Source organism: Mobula hypostoma, chromosome 1 (assembly GCF_963921235.1).
Source record: "Mobula hypostoma chromosome 1, sMobHyp1.1, whole genome shotgun sequence".
Lineage (NCBI taxonomy): Eukaryota > Metazoa > Chordata > Chondrichthyes > Myliobatiformes > Myliobatidae > Mobula > Mobula hypostoma.
In genome coordinates, this window is record NC_086097.1 from 95519271 (window position 1) to 95547209 (window position 27939).

The following is a 27939-nucleotide window of genomic DNA, read 5'->3' on the forward strand; positions in this document are numbered from 1 at the left end:
TCAATTCATTACACAGTGCATTGGGGTAGAATAAGGCAAAACAATAATGTTAGGATGTTGGGCTGTAGTATGATGGACTTCACTGTGCAGTTTGAGAAGGAGAAGCTAAAGTCTGATGTATCAGTATGATAGTAGAGTAAGAGGAATTACAGAGGCATGAAAGGGGAGCTGGTCAAAGTTGACTGGAAGGGACACTGGCAGGAACAACACCAGAACAGCAATGGCTGCAGTTTCTGAGAGCAATTCGAAAGGGTAGATGCATCCCAAAGATGAAGAAGTATTTTAAAGGGAGGATGAGACAACTGTCACTGACAAGGGAAGTCAAACACAGCATAAAGACAAAAGAGAGAGTGCACACTATTTAGCAAAAGTTAGAGGGAAGTTAGAGGATTGGGAAACTTGAAAGCCAACAGATGCCAACTGAAAAAGCAATAAAGAGAGAAAAGATGAAATATCAATGTAAGCTAGCCAATAATGTTAAAAAAAAGCATACAAAAAGTTTTTTCAGATATGTGAAGAGTAAAAGAGGCAGGAGTGAATATTGGACCACTGGAAAATTATGCTAGAGAAGTAATAATGGAGGACAAAGAAATAGCAGATGAACTGAATAATTATTTTACATCAGTTTTCACTGTGGAAGACACCAGCAGTTTGCCAGAAGTTCAAGAGTGTCGGGGGCAGAACTGAGTGTAGTTGCTATTACTAAGGAGGAGATGGTCGGGAAACTCAAAGTTCTGAAGGTCAATAAGACAACTGGACGAGATGGACTATACCCCAGGGTTCTGAACGAGGTAGCTGAAGAGATTGTGGAGGCATTGATAGTGATCTTTCAAGAATCAGGAGATTCTGAATAGTTCTGAAGGAAAAGAAAATTTCAAATTTCACTCCACTCTTTAAGATGGGAGGGAGGCAAAAGATGGGAAATTATAGGTCAGTTAGCCAGTGGTTGGGAAGATGTTGGAGTCCATTATTAAGGAGGAGGTTCCAATGTAACCAGAATCATACAATAACATCGGACTTCATTAAGGGAAAATCCCAAGATCCACAAACCTGCCTGTCCAGGTAGACCCATTGTCTCAGCTTGCTCCTGCCCCACTGAACTCATTTTTGCATACCTCAACACTATTTTATCCCCCCTTGTTCAATCCCTTCCTACCTCTGTTGGTGACACTTCTCATTCTCTGAAATTTTTCGATGATTTTAAGTTACCTGGCCACCACCGCTTTATTTTCACCTTGGATGTCCAGTCCCTTAATACTTCCATCCCCCAGCAGGAAGGTCTCAAAGCTCTCCGCTTCTTTTTGGATTATAGACCTAACCAGTTCCCCTCTACCACCACTTTGCTCCATCTAGCTGAATTAGTCCTTACTCTTAATAATTTCTCCTTTGGCTCCTCCCATTTCCTCCAGACTAAAGGTGTAGCTATGGGCACCCGTATGGGTCCCAGCTATGCCTGCCTTTTTGTTGGCTTTGCGGAACAATCCATGTTCCAAACCTATACTGATATCTGTCCCCCACTTTTCCTTCGCTACATCGACGACTGCATTGGCGCTGCTTCCGGCACGCATGCTGAGCTTGTTGACTTCATTAACTTTGCCTCCAACTTTCACCCTGCCCTCAAGTTTACCTAGTCCATTTCCGACACTCCCTCCTATCTCTAGATCTTTCTGTCTCTATCTCCGGAGACAGCTTATCTACTGATGTCTACTATAAGCCTACTGACTCTTACAGTTATCTGGACTATTCCTCTTCTCACCCTGTCTCTTGCAAAAATGCTATCCCCTTCTTGCAATTCCTCGTTCTCCGCCACATCTGCTCTCAGGATGAGGCTTTTCATTCCAGGTCGAGGGAGATGTCCTCCTTTTTTAAAGAAAGGGGCTTCCCATCCTCCACCATCAACTCTGCTCTCAAACGCATCTCCCCCATTTCACGCAATCTGCTCTCACTCCACCCTCCCGCCACCCCACTAGGAATAGAGTTCCCCTTGTCCTCACCTACCAAACCTCCAGCCTCCGGGTCCAACATATTATTCTCCGTAACTTCCGCCACCTCTAATGGGATCCCACCACTAAGCACAACATCTTTTCCTCCCCCCCTCTGCTTTCCGCAGGGATCACTCCCTACGCGACTCTCTTGTCCATTCGTTCCCCCCATCCCTCCCCACTGATCTCCCTCCTGGCACTTATCCTTGTAAGCGGAACAAGTGCTACACATGCCCTTACACTTCCTCCCTTACCACCATTCAGGGCCCCAGACAGTCCTTCCAGGTGAGGCAACGCTTCACCTGTGAGTCGGCTGGGGCGATATACTGCGTCCGGTGCTCCCGATGTGGCCTTCTATATATTGGCAAGACCCGACGCAGACTGGGAGATCATTTTGCTGAACACCTACGCTCTGTCCACCAGAGAAAGCAGGATCTCCCAGTGGCCACACATTTTAATTCCACATCCCATTCCCATTCTGATATGTCTATCCACGGCCTCCTCTACTGTAAAGATGAAGCCACACTCAGGTTGGAGGAACAACACCTTATATTCCATCTGCATAGCCTCCAACCTGATGGCATGAACATTGACTTCTCTAACTTCTGCTAATGCCCCACCTCCTCCTCGTACCCCATCCATTATTTATTTATATACACACATTCTTTCTCTCTCTCTCTCTCCTTTTTCTCCCTCAGTCCCTCTGACTATACCCCTTGCCCATCCTCTGGGTTTTTCCCCCCCCCTCCCCCTTTTCCTTCTCCCTGGGCCTCCTGTCCCATGATCCTCTCATATCCCTTTTGCCAATCACCCATCCAGCTCTTGGCTCCATCCCTGCCCCTCCTATCTTCTCCTATCATTTTGGATCTCCCCCTCCCCCCTCAAATCTCTTACTAGCTCTTCCTTCAGTTAGTCCTGACGAAGGGTCTCGGCCCGAAACGTCGACTGCACCTCTTCCTAGAGATGCTGCGTAGCCTGCTGCCTTCACCAGCAACCTTATGTGTGTTGCTTGAATTTCCAGCATCTGCAGAATTCCTCGTGTTTACATTACAGGCAAGGGCTGGTAAGTGGAAAGCAAGAGACAGGCAATAACCATCTCCAATAAGAGAGCAGTTCTAACTGCCTATCCTTGACACTTAATAACATTATAATTGTTCGAGAATCAATTATCCAAGTAATGAACTTGCACTTCTTCCAGTCTAGCGTATTGCCCAATGTGTCTCTTCTACAGCAAAGAAACCAAACACAGATCAGCTGAGAGCTTTGTTGATCAATTATTTTCAATCTACAGGGGCAACTTGAATCTCCCTATTGCATCCCACTTTTAATTGGCTATCTTATTCCTAACTTATCTATCCTTGGTCTCCTGCAATGTTATAACGATGCCCAGCGCCCTATCACATCTTCCATCCTGGGATGCTGCAGCCTTCCAGGCTCAAAATTGAATTCCCCAACCTCACATAACTTGCATTCTTTGTCACAAGCAATCTCTGCAACCAGTCATCTACCTCTGACGTTGGCTAGTCCTTTTTCTCCCCATCTCCTGGGCATTTGTCATTAACTTGGATTATGTAACACTGGTTGTTTTCTCTGCAGCTTCACTCTCTGTCTGCCCTCATTTCAAAGTTTAGTTCATTTTCTCTCCAACTCACCTCCCCATCAACCAGATGACCTCTGCAACATCTCCACTGCAACTCCACCTCATCAAAGATATTCCCTTTGTCCTGTCTATTCCTCCCACAGCCTCTCTGTAACTTAAAACCAAGCTGTCTTCTCTCATCAACCTGAAATATAAACTCTATTTCTTTCTCCAAAGATGTTTCACCGACCTACTAAGTAAGTTTTCTCTGTAATTTGTTTCTATTGGAAATACACTGCCATTCTTTAATGCGATTCTCTAACCCTTGAACTCCTCCTTCAACAGCATTGTCAGGGTTTCTTCACCATAGAATCAGAATCAGGTTTATTATCACCAGCATGTGTCGTGAAATTGTTAACCATAGGACTGCAACACTTCAAGGCAGCAGATAAATACCAACATCCTAAGGGAAATCAGGGATTGGCAATAAATGTCAGCTTCACCATTGGCACCCTTATCCCCAAAGCAGTGAATTTAAAAACATTCAAAATAATGATTATCTAGAAAGTACCGCATCAAAGCCATAGAGCAAAGTAAAAACAATCTCTACCGAGGGAGTCTAATAATGGCCAAAATTATTCTGACAAGATCAGTCTGGCTAAGCATTCAAATTAAGATTGAGATTACCCCAATGTTTTCCAAAGGTAAGAAGAGATTTTAAAAAGTTGCCAAGTCAGAGCTTGCTGCTAATGTTCTGTGCAAAGAAAATGAATCAAGGCATAACGAAGCCTGGTTCAGTTGCCCGGATACATTCAACATCTGCTGTCTACATAGTACAATTTAATATTAGTGTACTCAAACTTAGTGTTCAATCCAAACATTTTGCAAAATTAGTGGGAGGGAGACATTAATCAACTCATCTAGTCTGGATTCAAGCTGATGTCTCCATAGATCAGAATCTTAAGCCTGATGGACGAACAGTCACAGGATTTGCAAGTCAAGATGCATTGCTCCAAAGAAAATGCATTTCCCTTATTAACCTATTCAAAAGTTTCTGACTGTGTACACCATTTTTCTTTTGTTTGCAGGCTTCTCCAGTAGATGCTATGCGGGTAACTTTCATGGTAGTATAAGCACTCCTTCTAACTTACTTGCAGCAGTTTTTGGAGCAACAACCTCAGAAAATGAAGTAAATTTGAAATACATCCAAATTCTGACAACTCACCATGTGTTTAATACTTTACTATTATATGGCACCCTTAATGTACAAACTCCAAAAATAAGTAATGGCTTCTATTAGACTTCTCCTTTTTCACAGAAATGTTTTTTTAGCTCATTTGCCAAAGCTACAATGGCAAATTCAATTTGAAACAACTACAATTGTGCAAATTCCAGCTTTTAAACTCTTTCCATTAGAAATATGCTCTTGTAAATTGGTACAAGTCTATTTCAAGGTTGTAAAATGCCATATTTCCAGCACTCTACATAAGCAATTATTAAATCAGATTTTCCTAAATCAGTTTTTGTAGACACCTCCATTCAGTTTGAATTGTTTCCAAGGAAATGATTATTGAGTCATAACTCCTCCAGTTTAATGTTCTATGAAGTGGCTGAAGGCAAGTTCCCCTCTCCTTTCCTTAAGATTTTAAGCCTGAACCCAGTTGCTACAAATTGTTTAGTGCCTCTAAAAAGTAACTTACTCAGTCAACTCAGAGAGCTGAATATTCTTTCTGGAGGAGTTGATATACAAAAGTTTAATAGCACGGCAATGTGATGAACTCCTTAAGGCTTTTTTCTTCAAGGTGGAGCTCACAAGCAAGCCAGTTCAACCTGGCAAGATTGAATGGAACCAGGAACAATCAATGCATAGTGGAGTTGGGATAAGAATCAGTTACCTGGAGATGAGCAAAATTGAGAACGTTCATCTCAGAGGGGACTATCCAAGAAGATTTCCCAGTTCTGCCTGGTATCCGCTCAAGAAGGCTCACTTCAAGACACACAGGAACAGGATTCCCAAAGACCTCCACAGATGAGCCTCATGGCCAAAGCAGCAGACAAAACATTAAGATTATAGGTAGGGTGAATGTGGACATTTTTTTCTCTCTGGATGGTGAATCAAAAACTAGAGGATATAGGTTTAGATGAGAAGGGAGTTTAATAGGAACCTGAGGGGCAGCTTTTTCCACTCAGAGAGAGGTCAGCGTATAAAGTATAATGAGCTGCTGGAATCAGAATCAGGTTTATTATCACCGGCATGTGACGTGAAATTTGTTAACTTCGCAGCAGCAGTCCAATGCAATACATAATCTAGCAGAGAGGAAAAAATTGTAATGATAATAAATAAAGTAAAATAATAATAATAAATAAACAAATAAATCAATTACATATATTGAATAGATCAAAAAACATGCAAAAACAGAAATACTGTACATTAAAAAAAGTGAGGTAGTGTCCAAAGATTTAATGTCCATTTAGGAACCGATGGCAGAGGGGAAGAAGCTGTTCCTGAATCGCTGAGTGTGTGCCTTCAGGCTTCTGTACCTCCTACCTGATGGTAACAGTGAGAAAAGGGCATGCCCTGGGTGCTGGAGGTCCTTAATAATGGACGCTGCCTTTCTGAAACACTGCTCCCTAAAGGTGTCCTGGGTACTTTGTAGGCTCGTACCCAAGATGGAGCTGACTAGATTTACAACCTTCTGCAGCTTCTTTCGGTCCTGTGCAATAGCATCCCTCCGTATCAGACAGTGTTGCAGCCTGTCAGAATGCTCTCCATGGTACAACTATAGAAGGTTCTGAGTGTATTTGTTGACATGCCAAATCTCTTCAAACTCCTAATAAAGTATAGCTGCTGTCCTGCCTTCTTTATAACTACATTGACAAGGTTCACACCCAGGAACTTGAAGCTGCTCACTCTCTCCACTTCTGATCTGGCATGTGTTCCTTCGTCTTACCCTTCCTGAAGTCTACAAACAGCTCTTTCATCTTACTGATGTTGAGTGCCAGGTTGTTGTTGCAGCACCACTCCACTAGTTGGCATATCTCACTCCTGGATGCTCTCTCGTCGCCACCTGAGATTCTACCAACAATGGTTGTATCATCAGCAAATTTATAGATGGTATTTGAGCTATGCCTAGCCACACAGTCATGTGTATATAGAGAGTAGAGCAGTGGGCTAAGCACACAACCCTGAGGTGTGCCAGTGTTGATCATCAGCGAGGAGGATATGTTATCACCAATCCGCATAGATTGTGGTCTTCCAGTTAGGAAGTCGAGGATCCAATTGCAGACGGAGGTACAGAGGCCCAGGTTCTGCAACTTCTCAATCAGGATTGTGGGAATGATGGTATTAAATGCTGAGCTATAGTCGATGAACAGCATCCTGACATAGCTGCTTGTGTTGTCCAGGTGGTCTCGAGCCATGTGGAGAGCCATTGTGGAGAAGATGGTTGAGGCAGTACATTTGCAACATTTAAAAAGTACTTGGACAGATAGATGTATATGAAAGGTTTAGAGGAATATTATCCAAATGCAGGCAACCAGGACTATCTTAGACTCCCTCTGGTGCCCCTCTTCCTTCCACTTCTCCCATGATCCACCTCTTCTATCAGGATCCTTCTGCTTCAGCCTTTTACCTTTTCTACCTATCACCTCCCAGCTTCTCACTTCATACCTCCACACCCCACCCACTGACTTTCCCTTTACTTGGCTCCTCCCATCACCTTCCAGCTTGTACTCCCCCACCTTCTTATTCTGGCTTCTTCCCCCTTCCTTTCCAGTCCTGATGAAGGGGTTCCGCGGTAAATAAAACACTTTATTCCTCTCCATATATGCCGCCTGACCTGCATTTTGTGAGTGTTAAACTAGCTTAGATGGGAATTTGGTTAGCATGGGCCAGCTGGGTTCTGTCCTTTGGTATTGGCCAACTTGTCTGACCCACAACTTCCAAAAAAATTTTATTGAAACATCAAAACCAGATTGGGCAATGCACAAAAACTTTACATTCTTTAACCTAATTTCTGGACAATATCTACATTCTCTCACTAACCTTGGACTTGAGCTCAGATCTGACAAACAGTAAACTTTATACAAAATGATAGAAGCTACAGCCACTTTGTCTTAGCATTTCCACAATTAAAACGATTCACAAAATGAAGTGCTGGCGATTACTTCAGAGGAGTGTTTCAGGCTCTAATTCAAAATTTAAAAATATTCTTGCATAGCTGGGGTAAATTTTAGTTGGGGACGCAGCCTAGTAATACATCAATGTTTCAGTGCTATATCTGTGGTATAAAGTTGGCTTTGCCCATTGTGTGCATGAGCACCACAGCCAACTTGCAAACTTGGCAAACACTGGTGAAAGGTGCCAAGAGGAAAAAAAGCACAGATCAGTCTGGCTAGCATTCCAAACCACAATTTAAACAAAGGTTCACTTGATGGAACTGGTGCCTAAATTCATGGAGTACAAATGCACCCAGAGGTGATAGTGTGATGGGCAAAATGAATTGAAAGGTAACAATTAAATAAGCGGGTCAGCCCTGTGCCAAACAAATGCAGCCAAACACAAGCACAGCTCTATATGCATTTAACGTAATCCCACACTACCCACATAGAATCAAAATTTTCCAATATCCAAACCGACTAGGACCTAACTCGTTTATAGCAGTGTCTGGGGCACAGGACCTTCAGTTCAAATATAATAAATGTCTTTACAATATAAATATAAATCAGAACAGTCTATTGTGTTCATTACATGTGTTCTTTGCATGCCTGTGGTTACATATCAAAGCACCAAAGAGGAAGGAAATCATGTCAGGACTGGTTAAGCACCAACTCATAATACAAACAATTTTTTAAAATAAAAAAAATTACACAGCATGTCACCTCCCTTTTCAATAGTGCGTACTTGGCTGACATTAACTGTTTCATTGGAACGGCAAAGAAATTTACAAGTTTACACAAGTTTTCATTCTGTAGCTTCCTTAAAGAAAGTATCAGCCAGCAGCCTGAATATACTCAGCATGCAGAAACTTAGTTATGTCCAAATTTCAATCGCCTGGACCTTGTCTCACAACAGTTCTCCCATTCTGCTCCCTGTTCATTAATATTTCTTCAATCCGACTGTACATTCCTCCCCAAACTTCTCCACCAATTCCTGAGCCAAATTCCATTTTCCAGACTTCTTGTTTATTTTCCTGAACCTTCATCTTCACTGGAATACAATATTTTGGCAGACTATCTTCCCAACAGGAGACACAAGAGACTGCAGATATTGGAATATGGAGAAGCAAACAATCTGCTGAAGGAACTCAACAAGTCGAATAGCATCGTGGGGGGGGGGGGGAACTGTCGATCTTCTCAGCCACTCCCACAATGTCTTTCATGCCCTTTACTCAAATAAATCAACTCTTCCTCCTCCTTGCCCTCTCTTGTGGCTGAACTTGCATTCTTCCCAACTTCAAATAGTCCTGCAAAGTGCATCTCAAAATCAGAGACTGGGTCACACAGCATGTAAACAGGCCATTCGGCCCATTACACCCATCCATATTAATCCCATCTTCCAGCACTTGTCCTGTGGTCTTCATTCCTGGGAAATTATCTGCACATCTGGACACAACTTAAATGCTGTCATCAAGTCTGCTTCCACCACCCTCGCAGGTAGTGTATACCAGGTACTTGCCAATCTCTGAGTGGAAAAAGGTCCCCATCAGATCCCCTCTAATTCTCCTCCCATTTCCCCGAGATTTATGCCCTCTGGTTTTATCTACCCTAGATGTCAGAAATAGTTTCTCCAGTCTACTCTACTTACAGTCTTCATAAATTCTATATACCTCAATGATGTCATCTTGTAACTTCCTCCACTCAGTGGAAAACAGATAAAGTTACTTCACATAAATGAATTACTCCATCCATGCAAAATCCTGGTGAACTTCCCCTGACCCATCTCTGGCACTATCGCAACTTTTTAGTTTGGTGATCAGAAATGCATGCAGTATTCCTGCCAACGGTTGACCATGGTTATACAGTTGGAAGAAAACCTCTCTGCTCTCACATTCAATGCCACAACTAATGAAGGCCAGCATCCCATAGGCCTTCTTAACCATACTGAACATATCTTCTTCTTCAGTTGTCCATCGAAATCCGATGACGACGTCTACGCCTTTAACGGTGAGATCTTTGATGACTATACAGTCCCATCCTGGACCCACATGCTCTATTGCTCTATGTAGTAGTGGTGGTGGTGGTAGTGGTGGCAACCATGGCTGCATTTCTTCTGGCTCTCTTCTGCTGTCTTCTGGTTGTTCTTTCCATCTCCAGAATATGAACCCCATCCCTACACAGCTGTCACCAAGTGGTACGGTCAGCAGCAACCTCATCCAGGTCCTCGGGTCTGATCTTGAACTTCCTTAAAGCATTCTTCATCTGATCCTTATAGCGCTTCTTTGGTCTTCCAGCTGAGCGTCGACCATGATGTAGTTGGCTGTATAACACTCTGCGGGGTAGCTGACATGGGGGCATCCTTATCACGTATCCCAGCCACTGCAGCTGATGCTGGGTGATCATGGTCTCAATACTTCTGCAGTTGGTCTTTACAAGTATTTACAAGTATTTCAGTGTGAGGCACCCACTCATGCTAGGTAATTCCCAGGATGCGCTGGAAGCAGCTTATGTGGAAGCGCTCCAAGGACTTGATGTGACAGCTGTAGGTTACCCAAGCTTCACAACTATAAAGGAGGGTGGTGACACAGACCACTTGCTGTCACTATTTAAGTAGCCGAAAAAATAATGTGTTTAGCCGTATGTTGGTTAATCCACTTGGACCACATCGAGAAATGATGGACCCTATTTTATTTTTCCAAAATTTGCCCACTATTCTAGGTTCCAGAATCCACCACCATCTTTCTTTCTACCAGGTGTAGAACATAGAACAGTACAGCATAGTACAGGCCCTTTGGCACACCACGTTATGTCGAACTTTTAACCTACTCCACAATCAATCTAACCTTTCCCTCCTATGTACCCCTTCATTTTCCCTTCATAAGGCCTGGTGTATTAACTCAAGAGCATTACAGGCCCGGCGAGATTAGTTTGAAGTGGGAAGTACTTAGTGATGCCAAATCAAGCATGAGGTTTTTAAATTCAAGGTAGAATTTAAGTGGAGATGAACGATGAACAGGACTTGTTTTAAGCAGTTATATTTAGAACAGACTTCTGGTTGAATCCAAGATAATAAAGTAAAGTGAACAGCATACAGTAAACAGCTGGTGTCATTTTCCCAGAGCTGAGGTGTCCAATACTGGTGAATATGCATTTAGGGCAAGAGGGGAAAAGTTTAAATGAGATGTGTGGGCAAGTTTTTTTAACACAGAGCCTAGAATGCACTGCCAGGGGTGACAGTGAAGCCATAAACAATAGAGGTGTTAAGAGGTTCTTAAACTGATACATGAATATGCAAAGAATGGAGAATATGGACCATGCTCCACCAGAAGAGATCAGTTTAATTAGACATTAATTAGATCAGCACATAATTGTGGACCAAAAGGCCTGCTCCTGTCCTGTGCTGTTTTATGTACAACAGCATTAAATTAGCGAGGTCAGCCATTAGAAGTTTGGAATTACAAGTTCAGAGGTAACAAGGGAAATAAGTGTTTGAATAGTAGGTCAGCCAAGACAGGAGCACAATCAGGCAATGTGAAAACCTGAAGTTGGCAGTCTGAAACTCAACTCAGGTTAAAAAGAGCACGAAGGTTGAAGTGGGCTATGATTGTGATATGTAGGGTATAAAAGGCCTGAGCTTTGGATGAATCAAATGGTAAGTTGGTTCTATTATTGTCATATGTATCGAGGTGCAGTGAATTTTTTTTCTTGTTTATCATCCAAACAAATCAATTCATTACATAGTGCATTGAGGTAAAAAAATAACAGTGCAGAATGAAGTGTTAAGTTACAGAGAAAGTGCAGTGCAGGCACACAATAAGATGCAAAGCCTATAACAAAGTAGATTCTGAGGTCAAGAGTCCATCTTATTGTATTAGAGTCCATCTGAGTGTCCAGACTGCAAACCAGTTCAACTGTGAATAAATAACTGCACAGAAAGGTTGCATAGTGTTTACAGCAAGAGTTGAAAATGATGCTCCCCAGTGACTGACAAGAACAAATTACAACTTATCCACAAAAGATGGTCAGAACCCACAGATCTATAGAGGGAAAGTTTGCCAGTCTGGTACCTCACAACTCCAGTGATCCAGGTTTAATCTTCACTTTCAATGCTGTGTGGAGTTTGCACATTCTCCCTGTGAATGAATGGATTTCTTTCTGGTACTCCAGCTTGCAGGTAAGTTGGCAGGTTAATTAGCCACCATAAATTACCCCTGATGACTTGGTGAAGTGGTGGAATCTGGGGATAGTTAAAGGGAATGTGGTGATAAGAAACTGTGATTTATGTCAACTGGCATTTAATGGTCAGCACAGACTTGATGGGCTGAAGGGCCTGTTTGACTCAAAGGCTCTATCACAACACAATGGAAATGGAGGCAGTGGAATGTGTTAAGGTATATGGAGTAATGCAACTGAATGTCACCATAGTGCGTGGAAGCTGACCTTAAATGAACAGCATTGTGCACAAGGAACAGGAGTAAGCACCAGGAGCCCTGCTCCACCATTAAATTTTTTCTACAACTGATCTGTGACCTAACACTACATACTGCCCTTTGCTATTTGTGTTAGTACAGCTGGCTGACAAAAATAATAGAATTCTTATATTTGATAAGAGATCATGGAATACATAGTTTTAAAGTTTTAATCACCTTTTCTCTGCCTACGGCCCCATGACATGAGTAAGCATTTTCCCTTGTATTTACCTCATCAGTTTCCTTCATCCAAGTTGCAGATACTTTGGCTGCAAATGTATAAATAAAATCTGAAGTGAAGATCAGCGACAGCAAACAGTACAATGGAGCAGAAGTGCAAGAGGATAGTGTGGTAAGCATATCAAATTAGTAAATTAGTCTATTATTGTCACATGTACCAAGGTAAAGTGAAAACTTTCAATTTGCTTGCCATCCATACAGGCAGTGGAGAGAACAAGAAGGGATTGTGTACCATGCTGTCAGTGACAGTTATTGAATGTCATTTATGATTGATTGTAATCTTTTTAGTCAAGTTGGAATATCATGAAGTCAGTGGGAAAGCGAAGCATAAATCTAGAAGGAGGTTATAAATAAAGAAGATCCATTGAAAGGAATGATATTAGTGATGGTAATTGTTTGCAAGGACAAAGACAGGGGGAAATACCAGATGAAAGGTCTCGACCCAAAACGTCAACAGTTTATTCATTCCCATAGATGCTGTCTGACCTGCTAAATTCCTCCAGCATTTTGTGTGTGTTGCTCAGGAAATGGAAGAAGCTTTGTGCACAGTAAGAGTGGAGGGAATCCATGTATAGGTACATTTTGAAGGGAAAGAGAACCTGAAGGGCGGAAACTGAAAACTGAATAGCTTCAAGGTGATAGAAGGTTGTTTATCTGCATTGGTTGTTGGAAACTAGGATTGTTTCATTGGACAGAAATTAAAATATGGACAGTATGTCTGATGGTGGTGTATCCAAGCTCACCTCAGTGTACAAAACTTCTAAGAAGAAGCACTTAAATAGTGCAAGCCTTCCTGGTTAAGCTTACATCCATAGTGTGGTTTTACAGGTTGAGGGAAGGATAATCTGCTCTTTACAGATAGCCATGAACTTGTTCATTTGAACTTGCAAATTGAGTTAATGAAGCAGATCCTGCACTCAACAGGAGTAAAGTGGTTGAGGGAGAGCGACGATTACAGAAACAGTTGTAAATCTCTAATGCAACAACATGGAAACATGGAAGATTTACCCTTAAAATCAACTGCAAATTCCATATAATTTATTAAACTGAGGTCCTGAAACAAATAAACATTGACTTTTAAATTCATAAAACCTGATCTCCTAGTACAAAAGATTAAGAAAATCAATTTGTTTACTATTTGAAATGAGTTCTACTGGTACCACAAAACTAGTCATACTCCAGGCTACTAGCTTATAGTTGACATTGGCACAGGTCAGGACTGAGGTCATCTTTATGTGTTCCCAGCTACAGTACGGTCACGGTAGGAAAGTAAGGAGTGCAAAAAAACCGACAGGCAGGTCCGGATATTTGGAAGGTATGGCCCAGATCCGGGTCAGGATCTGTTCAGCAGTCTTATCAATTAAACTTTATTTATTAAAAAAAACCTAAGGAATAAACAGTGCAAAGTGCTGTACATTCTTTGCGTCATTTGGTCAATACATTCAGTGAAGTTGGCACATTATTTCCTCCATAGCACCATTACCACATGATCCCTGCAGTGATGCACCTTTCCATTGTTTAAGGGACTTGTCCAACGCACTCAAACCATCAATATCCAGTAGCAGAAGGACCCCAGACTGCGGTCCTTCTCCATAAAGTCTTTGTGTTGACTGCAGCAAGCTTCAGTGTGCCCCTCATCACATCCTCCTGCAGCCTTAAATGTGTCATTGAGCAGCATTCCCTTAAGGACATCTCACTGTGCTGGAAGACCAAAAAGATTCCAACAGACTTCCACTGAGCTGATTATCTTCCAGCCGCACTTAACATCTACGTGTGTCCTCGGGAACAGCCAGCAGATCAGACAGTTCTCTGATACCAAAAGCTCAGAATGAATGATGACAAGGACCTTTGTACCTCTCGCTGTCCTCTTAGCAAAGCTGGCTCCTCCTCAGTGCAGTCGCACCAAAGGTAGCATTCATTGGAAGTAATAATCCAAACGTACCAAAAGACCTGACCAGAAGAGCCCCAGTCACTGCCAGCCAAGTGAGGTCTTTATACTGTTTGGCAAATTCTGGCAATGAGAGACTTTGCCATTTGATTTGAATAGAATGCTCAGGGAACTACCCTACAGTATCTATCATATCCTTGTCACACAATATTTCCAAATACTCTGTGTTGATGTCTGCCTGATGAACTTGTGGTCCACGAGGATGTTTGCTTAGAACTTTTCCACAGAGGGAGGCAGACAAGTGGGTCGCAGTTAGGAGTGGGAAGGGGAAGTGTCAGGTACTAGAGAGTACCCCAGTGGCTGTGCCCCTTGACAATAAGTACTCCTGTTTGAGTACTGTTGGGGGGGGGTCAGCTTAGCTGGGGAAGCAACAGTGGCCATGCCTCTGGCACAGAGTCCGGCCCTGTAGCTCAGAAGGGTAGGGAGAGGAAGAAGAGGGCAGTATTAATAGGGGACTCCATAGTTAGGGGGTCAGATAGGCGATTCTGTGGGCGCAGTCAGGAGACGCAGATAGTAGTTTGCTTCCCTGGTGCCAGAGTCTGGGATGTTTCTGATCGTGTCCAAGATAAGTGGGAGGGTGAGGAGCCAGGGGTTGTGGTACATATAGGTACCAATGACATAGATAGGAAAAGGGAAGAGGTCCAAAAAGGAGAATATAGGGAGTTGAGAAGAAGGACCGCAAAGGTAGTAATCTCAGGATTACTGCGTGTGCCATGCGACAGTGAGAGTAGGAATGGAACGAGGTGGAGGATAAATGCGTGGCTAAGGGATTGGAGCAGGGGGCAGGGATTCAAGTTTCTGGATCATTGGGACCTCTTTTGGCGCAGGTGTGACCTGTACAAAAAGGACGGGTTGCACTTGAATCCTAGGGGGACCAATATCCTGGTGGGGATATTTGCGAAGGCTACTGGGGAGACTTTAAACTAGAATGGTTGGGGGGTGGGAATCAAATTGAAGAGACTAGGAGAGAGGAGGTTAGTTCACAAATAGAGAAAGCTAGTAGACAGTGTGTGAGGGAGGACAGGCAGGGGACAGAGAATGGGAGCACTCAGACCAAAGATGTAGGGGAGAAGGAAGAAAAAGATAACAAAGTTGTTTGCACCATTAGGGATAAACAGAGAGTTTCTTAAATTCATCTATTTTAATGCTAGGAGTATTGTACGAAAGGTGGATGAGCTTAGAGCATGGATTGATACCTGGAAATATGATGTTGTAGCTATTAGTGAAACATGGTTGCAGGAGGGGTGTGATTGGCAACTAAATATTCCTGGATTTTGTTGCTTCAGGTGTGATAGAATCGGAGGGGCAAGAGAGGGAGGTGTTGCATCGCTTGACAGAGAAAATATTACAGCAGTGCTTTGGCAGGATAGATTAGAGGACTCGTCTAGGGAGGCTATTTGGGTGGAATTGAGGAATGGGAAAGGTGTAGTAATGCTTATAGGGGTGTATTATAGACCACCTAATGGGGAGCGAGAATTGGAGGAGCAAATTTGTAAGGAGATAGCAGATATTTGTAGTAAGCACAATGTTGTGATTGTGGGAGATTTTAATTTTCCACATATAGACTGGGAAACCCATTCCATAAAAGGGCTGGATGGTTTGGAGTTTGTAAAATGTGTGCAAGATAGTTTTTTGCAGCAATACATAGAGATACCAACTAGAGAAGGGGCAATGTTGGATCTCCTGTTAGGGAATGAGATAGGTCAGGTGACGGAGGTTTGTGTTGGGGAGCACTTCGGGTCCAGTGATCACAATGTCATTAGTTTCAATCTAATTATGGAGAATGATAGGACTGGACCCAGGATTGAGATTTTTGATTGGAGAAAGGCTAACTCTGAGGAGATGCAAAAGGATTTAGAAGGAGTGGATTGGGACAATTTGTTTTATGGGAAGGATGTAATAGAGAAATGGAGGTCATTTAAAGGTGAAATTTTGAGGGTACGGAATCTTTATGTTCCTGTTAGGTTGAAAGGAAAGGTTAAAAGATTGAGAGATCCATGGTTTTCAAGGGATATTGGAAACTTGGTTTGGAAAAAGAGAGAGTTCTACAATACATATAGACAGTTTGGAGTAAATGAGGTGCTCGAGGAATATAAAGAATGTAAAAAGAATCTTAAGAAAGAAATTAGAAAAGCTAAAAGAAGATATAAGGGTGCTATGGCAAGTAAGGTGAAAATAAATCCCAAGGGTTTCTACAGTTATATTAATAGAAAAAGGATAGTGAGGGATGAAATTGGTCCCTTAGAGAATCAGAGTGGACAGCTATGTGTGAAGCCAAAAGAGATGGGGGCAGATTTTGAACAATTTTTTTTCTTCGGTTTTCACTAAGGAGAAGGATATTGAATTGTGTAAGGTAAGGGAAACAAGGTGGGTAGGTATGGAAACTATGATGATTAAAGAAGAGGAAGTACTGGCGCTTTTAAGGAATATAAAAGTGGATAAGTCTCCAGGTCCTGACAGGATATTCCCTAGTACCTTGAAGGAAGTTAGCGTGGAAATAGCAAGGGCTCTGACAGAACTATTTCAAATGTCATTAGAAACGGAGATGGTGCCGGAGGACTGGCGTACTGCTCATGTTATTCCATTGTTTAAAAAGGGTTCTAAGAGTAAACCTAGCAGTTATCGGCCTGTGAGTTTGACGTCAGTGGTGAGTAAATTGATGGAAAGTATTCTTAGAGATGGTATATATAATTATCTGGATAGACAGGGTCTGATTAGGAACAGTCAACATGGATTTGTACGTGGAAGGTCATGTTTGACAAATCTTATTGTATTTTTTGAAGAAGTTACTAGGAAAGTTGACGAGGGTAAAGCAGTGGATGTTGTCTATATGGACTTCAGTAAGGCCTTTGACAAGGTTCCACATGGAAGGTTAGTTAGGAAGGTTCAATCGTTAGGCATTAATATCAAAGTAGTAAAATGGATTCAGCAGTGGCTGGATGGGAGATGCCAGAGAGTAGTGGTGGATAACTGTTTGTCAGATTGGAGGCTGGTGACTAGTGGTGTGCCTCAGGGATCTGTACTGGGTCCACTGTTATTTGTCATATATATTAATGATCTGGATGATAGGGTGGTAAATTGGATAAGTAAGTATGCAGATGATACTAAGATAGGTGGAGTTGTGGATAATGAAGTAGGTTTTCAAAGCTTGCAGAGAAATTTAGGCCAGTTAGAAGAGTGGGCTGAAAGATGGCAAGATGGAGTTTAATGCTGATAAATATGAGGTGCTACATTTTGGTAGGACTAATCAAAATAGGACATACATGGTAAATTTTAGGGCATTGGAGAATGCAGTAGAACAGAGGGATCTCGGAATAATGGTGCATAGTTCCCTGAAGGTGGAAGCTCATGTGGATAGGGTGGTGAAGAAAGCTTTTGGTATGCTGGCCTTTATAAATCAGAGCATTGAGTATAGGAGTTGGGATGTAATGTTGAAATTGTACAAGGCATTGGTAAGGCCAAATTTGGAGTATTGTGTACAGTTCTGGTCACTGAATTATAGGAAAGATGTCAACAAAATTGAGAGAGTACAGAGGAGATTTAAATAGAATGTTACCTGGGTTTCATCTCCTAAGTTACAGAGAAAGGTTGAACAAGTTGGGTCTTTATTCTTTGCAGCGTAGAAGGTTGAGGGGGGACTTGATAGAGGTATTTAAAATTATGAGGGGGATAGATAGAGTTGACGTGGATAGGCTTTTTCCATTGAGAGTGGGGGAGATTCAAACAAGAGGACATGAGTTCAGAGTTAAAGGGCAAAAGTTTCGGGGTAACATTAGGGGGAACCTCTTTACTCAGAGAGTGGTAGCTGTGTGGAACAAGCTTCCAGCAGAAGTGGTTGAGGCAGGTTCGATGTTGTCATTTGAAGTTAAATAGAGGGTTAAATGGAATGGACGGTTATGGGCTGAGTGCAGGTCGGTGGGACTCGGTGAGAGTAAGAGTTCGGCACGGACTAGAAGGGCCGAGATGGCCTGTTTCCGTGCTTTAATTGTTACATGGTTACATAAAGACAGGAGGTGAGGTAATGTCCAACTGACTGGACCATTGTACGACAATGGAGCCAGAAACATCCTTCAAACACTGGGGACAAGTCGAACCTCAACACCTGCTGACATTGACATCTTTGGTCCCAAGCACAACTTGGTGCAGACATCAGGCTGAGCTGGATATTGAGTATGTTGTTGACCATGTTGTCCAGAGATTTGCACATCCTGACCCATCAAATTCAATGGATCCACGGAGGAATCTGAAGCCTGGGCAGAGGAGTAGGACAAGACACACCTGCACCAAGTACAACAGCACAAAAAGCATTTTGCCCCTGATAAACAGGTTCTTCCCAGATATTGAGAGGGAGCATTATTCCCACAGTCCCAATTTTTGTTTAACCGTTCCTTTCTGCTCAAATCAATTCTTGCAACACATCTCAGCCCCTCCTAACCTGATCCCCAGCATCTTCAAGTAGTCAGATCTAATGTCAAAGGGAATGGTGAACTGGTCAGGCCAACCGCCAGAGCATGGTCTTGCTTTCCCTGCAGTTTAACTCTGGCATCTGATGTCAACTCAAACCGGACACAGATGCTGGATCAGAACAGAAGACAATAATGACTTCCATGCAGAGGGAAGTTCTGACCTGAATGCTTCCACTGCTTGGTAATGTCATCCCTCTTATGCTCTCATCCTTCCTGGTGGATTTGTCAAAGAATTCTATGCAACACACAAATAAGACATGTTAGAGTGGACAATCCTGCCAAGACTAGACGTTATGGAGTAACTATCTGTTTCCCACCCACTGATTTGGACTGCATACAAGTATGCGTCAGACAGTTGGATCCAATCCCTGATCCTCACCCGAAAGCCCATTTTGGACGGCACATCCATTGTGTACATGTGTGATATCCTGTTGCAGGCCTTCCCCTGTTCCAAACTGACCATGGTAACATAGATGCTGACATACTAAAAAGCATGATGAAATTTATCCTTCATGTCCACCTTCACCAAGAAGTGGCTCTCAAGATGTAGAAAACATCCACGGCATAAAACTGCATCTCTACTTAAGTGATATATCCCAAGTTCTGTGTTCCTTTGACCATCCCACTCCCAAATTTCCCTCAGATAAATGGGTCATGAGCAAAAACAAACAGCTCAACATTACCATCCAGTGACTGAAATGAGCCATTGCATGATTAAACTTAAATTTTAAAAAATTGAAAGTGAGTCTTAAAAAGTCTACAGTAATAAAAAAATAAGAATACAGTGAAAAGCAAAGGGAAAAGGGAGGAGCTTCTTACACATCCTTTAACATTTTTTTGTTTCTAAGATTCTCCTGGCGGTGGGACAAATAAAAACAGTGAATGAATGCACAAACATCAAGAGGGAAAGAATAAAAGATGAAGATCACTAATAGAGCAAACAGTGCTGGACAAAAATGAAACAGAACAGACAGACAAACTCTGGTAAGTACAGTCACACACAAAGAGACAACTTATCTAAATGGGGAAAATCGAGCAAGAGTTGGAGAAAATATTATAAGCTGGGAAGGTAATTAAAACAAAAAAGAGACAAAAACAATCTAAAGCATCATAAGAACTGGCAATACATGAGCTGTCAATGATAGCAATTTCCTAGCTTATTTTACTCCCTCCAAATACACGGCAATAATTTGTGGAGTTTCACACTGGAAAAACTCACACAATTAATTGACAGAATCCCAAAATGTTACAGCCACATGCTCTGCTCCAAATTCTGGAATAACTTTGACACTGGGTAAAGATATCACTCAATGAAGAATTGTGCAAAACCTTTCACAAAGTCTCCCAGATTTAAGCCCTAGTCTGTGCAGGGTTCTAGGACCTCATAAATAGCGTTTGGAGAGATGAAATGCACCACAGTGCTCTGAGGGGGAAAAAAGATCAACTCGGCAAAATGTCCTGTTGTACATACGCAGGTATCCTATTATCCAGTTTTGGAAAATAGTTTGTATGTTCCGACCCCTTTCTGCACCACTCAACAACTTTCATCATTACACTGATAACTGCACTGATACTCCTTTTGCACAAGTGCAGAACTCAATTTTATCACTTCCATCACCAATTTCCATTCTTCTCTCAAACTCATATGGACCATTTCTGACAGTTCTCTCCCTTTTCCAGATCTCACTGTCTCCATCTCAGAAGACAAACTATCCACTGATATTTTTACTATAAACCCACCAACTTCCCAGTTACTTCGACTGCACCTTTTCACATCCTGTCTCTTGTTAGGACACCATTCCTTTCTTCCAGTTTCACTATGCCTGCCACATCTGCTCTCAAGATGAGGCTTTCTGTTGTGGGACATCTGAAATGTCCTCCTTTTTCAGGAAGCATGGCTTCCCTTCTTCTGTGGTTGGTGGAACCCAATCTTGCATTACCTGTTTCTCATACTTCCGCTCTCACTGTTTTCTTCCCACACAGAAGAGACATTCTGTTTCCCTTGTCCTTACCTTCCACCCCATGAGCCTCCATATTCATGATTACCATCTGACTGTTTAATTCGTAAATTAACTGTTTAATTGTTATTTTCTTTGCAGCTTAACAATTATCTGCTTGTATATTAAGTACAGTAACTTGTATATGCATATGGAAATTTAATATGCCTCCAGTGGTTATACAAAGTATAATTCTGGAAAGCTCTGGAAGCTTCTTTGTACAGCATTATTTGAATAATGACTTTCTAATTGGTTAACTCTTATCTATAAATATGAATAGAATTTTCCTTATCTGTTGGTATAAAATAGCTAAACACAAAGCAGCTCCATCTTCTTCACAATTTAGTCTCTCGTCTTGAAGCCTTCTGCTACTAGCTTCTGATCCTGTTTCCTTGTTTAATTAAAGCTGAATAAACTGATCTTGAAACATCAAGTTTTGTACCTCTTTTGTGACTGCTGAAAGAAACTTGGATTAAGATATCAGAATCCAACACCAAACTTTATCATTTCTGCCAGCAGCAATCTGATCCCACCACCAGCGACGTCTTCTCCTCCCCACCCCTTTCCAACTTCTACAGGGACAACTCCTTCCATGACTCCTGATCCGCTCATCCCTTCACACCCATCCCTCCCTTATCCCTGGCTCTTCCCCCTGCCCTTGCAATAGATGCGACACTTGCCTCGCACCTCCCCACTTCAGCACCATCCAGGGACCAAAACAGTACTTCCACGTGAGGCAAATGTTCACATGCATTTTCTACAACCTTGCCTGTTGCATATTTGGTGCTGTTTTGCAGAACGCCTACGCTCGGTCTGCAATGGCCATCCCAAGTTCCAGTTGCTGACCATTTCCCCTCTCGATTACCACAATGACCAATCTATCCTTTGCCTTCCCTACCACCAGGATAAAGCCCAACTCAACACCTTATATTCATGCAACCCAATAGCATGAATGTTGAGATTTCCTATATTAGATAAATTCCACCCACCTTTTATCTTCCCCCTTCCCTCCCATTGATCCTCTAGTTCTCAATTTGTTGTCTCCCTTCCCATCCTCCACCCAGCCTCACATCAGCCATCTTTGTCCCTTCCCCTTTCTCCATCCATCAACTTCACACATAGGATCCTGCTCCCCACCACACACACTCCTCCAATCTGGCTCCAACTGGTGCTCGCCTCTCTCTTCCTCTCTAATAGTTCCATCCTTTACCAGAAGAACTGGTGCTTCTGTTTAACTCCCTCCAGAAGCTGCATCCCACCTTCACACTCCCTTTCCCTTACCTTGCTCCAGCTGTTGTTATTTTCTTTTCCTCTCTGTCTGCCTCTATCTATCACTCACCTGGCACAGTCTTCCAACTCCATTCCAACTCACCTCCCCTACCTGCCTGTCATCTTACACACAACAGTCCAGCAATCACCTCAGAGTCCTAACCCATTCGCCTTCTCTCTATGCCTCTCACTTTCAATCCTAATGCAGGGTTTCGGCCTGAAACAGTGACAATTTCTTTCCTCCCACCAAAGCTACTCAACCCACTGAGTTCTTCCAGCAGATAGTGTGATTCCTATGTGCAGAAATGGTTCCTTTGTACACTGTCACAGTTTTCCTCTAAATAGTGTGAATGAAGTAGTGGATAGTTTCTCAAGCCAGTTAGCAGTCTGGCAAGTTAGTGATAACACTATTTTTTGTACTTTCCGTTCAGTACCCCCCCCCCCCAAGATCAGTATGAAGTAGTGGAAGGAATCAAAGGCTGATTAATGGTCTGGCAGGCTACAATGTTATCGTCCTACACAGCTGTATCCACTGGTTAGAGGTTTCATTCTGCATGTTCCAGAACCCAGAGCCAAAGCTCCAGTCTCCAGTCCAAATCAAAAGGCGGATTTGAATCCTTTACTTTTTGCCTCAATTAGTCCTGAAACCAAAATAAATTCTAGTAATGATTGACTGATAAACATTAAAACAACTGCCAAAAGCTGACAGGAATATTCTCTCTCATCAATAAAATTTCTGCAACAGCTAAGCATGCAGAATGTTCATTTTGGTTGGATGCAGCAGAGAAGCTTCCAAAATATGCCTATGAATTGTTGAGCAATCCCACGCCTATTGGGTGTACTCATTCATGGAGAGATTGTCATGAGATTCTCTGCCTTATGAACTCGGCCTTTTTTCCTTGGAGTGACGGAGGATGAGTGGTGACCTGATAGAGGTGTATAAGATGATAAGAGGCATTGACTGTGTGGATAGTCAGAGGCTTTTTCCCAGGGGTGAAATGGCTAGCACGAGAGGGCACAGTTTTAAGGTGCTTGGAAGTAGGTACAGAGGAGATGTCAGGGGTAAGCTTTTTTTACGCAGAAAGTGGTGAGTGCGTGGAATGGGCTGCCGGCGACGGTGGTGGAGGCGGAAACGATAGGGTCTTTTAAGAGACTCCTGAACAGGTATATGGAGCTCAGAAAAATAGAGGGCTATGGGTAACCCTAGGTAATTTCTCAGGTAAGGACATGTTCAGTACAGCTTTGTGGGCCGAAGGGGCTGTATTGTGCTATAGGTTTTCTATGTTTCCAAAATACTACAATAAAAACACAGGTGAAAAAGGGATTGAAAGAAATCAAAGGTTATACAAAAGAAAGTTTTAAAAATTCTAAAAAGTCACTTGTTTGAGATTGTGTAAGCAAACACAAATTTTGAGTATTGTATTTGGCAAAGCAATTAACTCACCCCAATGAACAAAAAACAAGAAGAAATTCTATCTGATGGTTTTCTACTGGTACCTCACATCAAATCCCATTCATGCTTGAGTAAAGCAACAGCATGAATGATTAAAAAGGAATTTATTGCTGTAAGGGCCAATGCCAATCTTTAACACCATTTCTAACAGAAGACATTAGTCCGCAGCACTTAGTCCTCTAAAAACATGGCAAGTACATTTCAAATTACAGCACAGTTCCACCAGCCAGCTTGTAGAGTAACTCCACTAACATATAACAGCAATGGAGCTCTTAAACCATTTTCTTAGATTCTCTGGGCTACTGGTTGAAAATGCCTGTCAGTTCCACACAAAAACATCACATTAATTATAAATCATATGTCTATTGTTAAATTGAATGGACATAATGAATGGATAAAAACCTTTATTCCAGTTAAGCTGGAACACATTGAAAAGAAAGCTGATTTTTTTAACGTTGTATGCACTAGGAACTGTGCATGTAACCCAGTTGTGGCAACTATACACAGTTCAATACAAAAATTAATATTTAATTCCAAGAGGTTTTAAATTTGTAGCTGGTTGTAATCTCAATGACTTGCTCAAACTTCATCTTGCCAAGTGTTACTGCATCTACTGGGAGACTGGAAAGGAAGCAGGCAGGGGAGTGGAGCAACCACTGAGGAGAAAATCGCCGTTATATTATTAACAGAATGGCACTCCACCAAGATCATCATTACCATCACTATTCAAGCAGATTCATCACATCACATTAAATACTTATTACAAGAAATCTTTGCCCTTAACATAAACATTCTAAAACTCCCATAGCAGCAAGAGTTCAAAAACAAATATAATGAGAAATAGTATAAGAAAAGTGGGGGCATGTTTTACGAGAGCAATAAGGTAATTATAGCTCTGTGCAGAACAATGAGTGGACAGGTATGAAACTGTGGTAGGATGTCTCCATCAGCACATCATCATTTGTCACTCATCCACCCAAAAGTTGAAGGACAACCATTCAACCCACATAGTGAACAATCCAGGACTAACAAGCATTGTTTTAAATTCAAATAATCATTTTGTTTTTCTGGAAGAATCGAAGGCTTACCGGAATGGAGAATTCTTCTGCCAAATACTTTAGCATTGCAGCTTCGCTCAATAGCAGGTTACTGCGCTCTGAAAGGTTACCCTGAAGTTGCGTGTCAAATTCCTTTCGAATGACTGACGCAACCGAATCCACTACAATCAATTTCACCCCTTTCAAGATAACATCATCTTCCAGGGACTCGACTCTAGTTTTAGAAAAAGGGAGGGAGAAGGAATAGAAATCATCACAAATCCTTTAACATTCAAAAGTGGAGAGTTGGCTGATTCCTGAGCTAAGGATTATCCTTTCATAGTGGCCAAAAAAATTAGATCCACATTCTTTTCGAGTTTAGAAAAATACAAAATCTTAATGAAATAGAAAAGATCCTTCCTGATATGATAGAGTAGATGTCAAGATGTTTCCATGAAGAATCTCAAATATGGGTATACATTTATGAAATAGAGTGGTAGAGTCCTACAGCATGGAAACTGGCCCTTCGGCCCAACATATCCATGCCGACTGCATTGCCCAGAGAGCTGGACCCACCTGCCAGCATTTGGCCTAGAGACTTCTAAATTCCTCCTAACCACATACTTATCCAGATAGCTTTTCAAAGTTGCTAATGTGTCCACCTCAACCACTATTTCTAGCAGCTCATTCCAAATATGTGTCATATTTTGCATGAAGTAGTTGACCCTTTTGTGTCCCTTTTAAATCTCTCACCTCTGACGTTAAACCTATGCCCTCTTGTTTTTAGCACCCTATCCCTTACTTGCAGGACATGATAAATGTCTGGAATTCTCTGCCACAAATGGTCATGAAAAATAGATCATTGTGGGTATTAAGAGGAAATAGGAAGTTTGTGCAAGACTGAGGGAACTGGCACAGAAAATGAGATAATATCTGGGGCATATCAACCATAATGAATGGCAAAGCCTGTCTGATGGGCAAAGTGACCTACCCTGCTCCCATTTTCTTATGTTTTTAAGATGGGAATGTGGGAAGACAAGGTATCTTTCTATCTCCCTGCAGAATATTTCACTTTAAAGATATTCTTTAGCCTTGAAACAAAGCTAGTCCACCAAGATAAGGTATCAACTATGAAATCCAATGTTCACACACAGAGGTAGTTTCATGATAGGGAAGGTCACTCAGTCATGATTGTCACACAGCTTTGCAGATTTGATATTAAAAATCAAATCAGCCAACTGCAGGTTAGGCTCAAGGGACCAAGTGACTGATTTCTGCTCCTAATTCATTGCTCTATTCCCATGTCAAAAGACGGCTACAGAATGAACCTTGGGAATTTCTTCTTTGCTCCCTAGTGGGGTGGAGAACTGAGCATTTATCATATCTCCATGCAGACACTAGCTAGTTCACAACAAGCAACTGGGTAACATGAAATTTAAATAAAAAGGAAATCTATGCAGATTTTAGTGAACACAAAAAATCTGCATTTCCACCAGAATTTGCTTTCAGTCATTCTACACTCATTTCTTGGATCATTACAAGTTTCCCAAAAACACCACATAAAAGTACTTCAGGTCCCACTTTGATACATAGCTGTTTCATCAACATCCTCACAACCTTCCCTCTGATTTTCCAACGGGGAGGGGGAGATTTCCCACAACTAAAATGAGAAAACCAGATCCATCAATTTTTATCTCCCTTCTTTAATAATATGCCTCTCCCTGGGCACCACCTCTGCAAGTTTATCATAAGGACTAGGACAAGACTTGCGATCTGGACGGAGTTAGCTGATCTCAGTCAGAGTACAAGTAGTAAGCTATCTTCTCCGTGGATTGTCACCTTGTCGTGGTGGAGAAGCTTGTGTGGTCCTGTGATCCCGAGAGCGATGCCGTCTGGAGCTATGCTCCTGGTAGGGTCACCCATGGCAGTAAGGTCGAGGGTGAGATCTCCGACAAAGAACAATCCAACCAAGACCTCAACGGTGGAACAGGCGGACGAAGTTACTTCGAACTCAACGGCTGTGAAGGCGGATGAAGGCTGCAACAAATCCATCAGCTCCAATTGTCGTGGTTTCCATGCCATTGGAATCAGTTGGTTGATTTGTGAAGTATCATGTGCTTCTTGGATTTCAACATCAAGTACACGTTAAACAAATACACGCACAGGCGTCTTTACTCTGTGGGCCACTTCTTCAGAACGAAGACCATCATCCTTGACCTCGAGGGATAGCCATGAAGTAAGCTATAATGTGATTGCTACCTTCCCAAGAAACAGCACCTTAAGAAGGTCAATGTTATAGTAGATCAGGCTTTAGTTGCCTTTTATCTATCAAAATCAGTTTATAAGCAAAGCTGCCCACATTATGTAAATAGTGTTCCTTAATCTATCAAATACATAATGGAAACATGTCTTACAAAGAACTACCTGTACTTAAATCAGCTAGTGATACAGACAGAAGAATGAAGATTCAACTGACAAAGCACAAAGATACAAGATGATAGAAATCGAGGATCATAGACAGCTCAGGTAGCTCATAACATTCTTATGTTGAAGGTGAAAAGATACAGAATACGAAGGGATTGAAAACGCAGATGAGAATATAACAAACAGGCTTTGGCCAGATTGTAAACAAAGTAGGTTAGTGAGGCTTACAACAAGCTGGAGGAACTCAGCAGGTCGGGCAGCATCCGTGGAAACGAACAGTCGACGTTTCGGGCCGGAACCCTTCATCAGGACTATAGAGGGAAGGGGCAGAGGCCCTATAAAGAAGGTGGGGGGAGGGTGGGAAGGAGAAGGCTGGTAGGTTCCAGGTGAAAAACCAGTAAGGGGAAAGTTAAAGGGGTGGGGGAGGGGAAGTAGGGAGGTGATAGGCAGGAAAGGCGAAGAAGGAATAGGGGAAAGCACAATGGGTAGTAGGAGGCAGCGGAACCACGAGGGAACCATAGACAGTTGGGGGAGGGGGCAAAGTGAAATAGGGATAGGGGTAGGGAGGAGGAGGGAATTACCGTAAGTTGGAGAATTCAATGTTCATGCCCAGGGGCTGGAGACTACCCAGACAGTATATGAGGTGTTGCTCCTCCAACCTGAGTTTGGCCTCATCATGGCAGTAGAGGAGGTCATGTATGGACATATCCAAATGGGAACGTGAAGCAGAGTTGAAGTGGGTGGCAACCGGGAGATCCTGTCTATTGTGACAGAGTAGTGGATGAGGTGTATATGGATTTTAATAAGGCATTTGTCAAGGTTCCCCATGGTAGGCTTATTCAGATATTCAAGAGGCATAGGATCTGGGGAAGCTTGGCTATATAGATTCAGAATTGGCTTGTCCAAAGAAGGCAGTA

At 42.3% G+C, this 27939-nt stretch overlaps 1 protein-coding gene across 6 annotated transcripts in view; it reads right to left on the reverse strand.

The window, feature by feature from the left end:
• The window catches only part of rad51b (RAD51 paralog B), a 619344-nt gene that overhangs the window by 574304 nt on the left and 17101 nt on the right, over positions 1-27939 (reverse strand). For all 6 annotated transcript variants that reach the window (XM_063052979.1, XM_063052988.1, XM_063052947.1 and 3 more), the window contains one exon: positions 24650-24833. In XM_063052979.1, coding sequence (XP_062909049.1) covers positions 24650-24833 — 184 coding nt within the window. The remainder of the gene's footprint in view (positions 1-24649; positions 24834-27939) is intronic.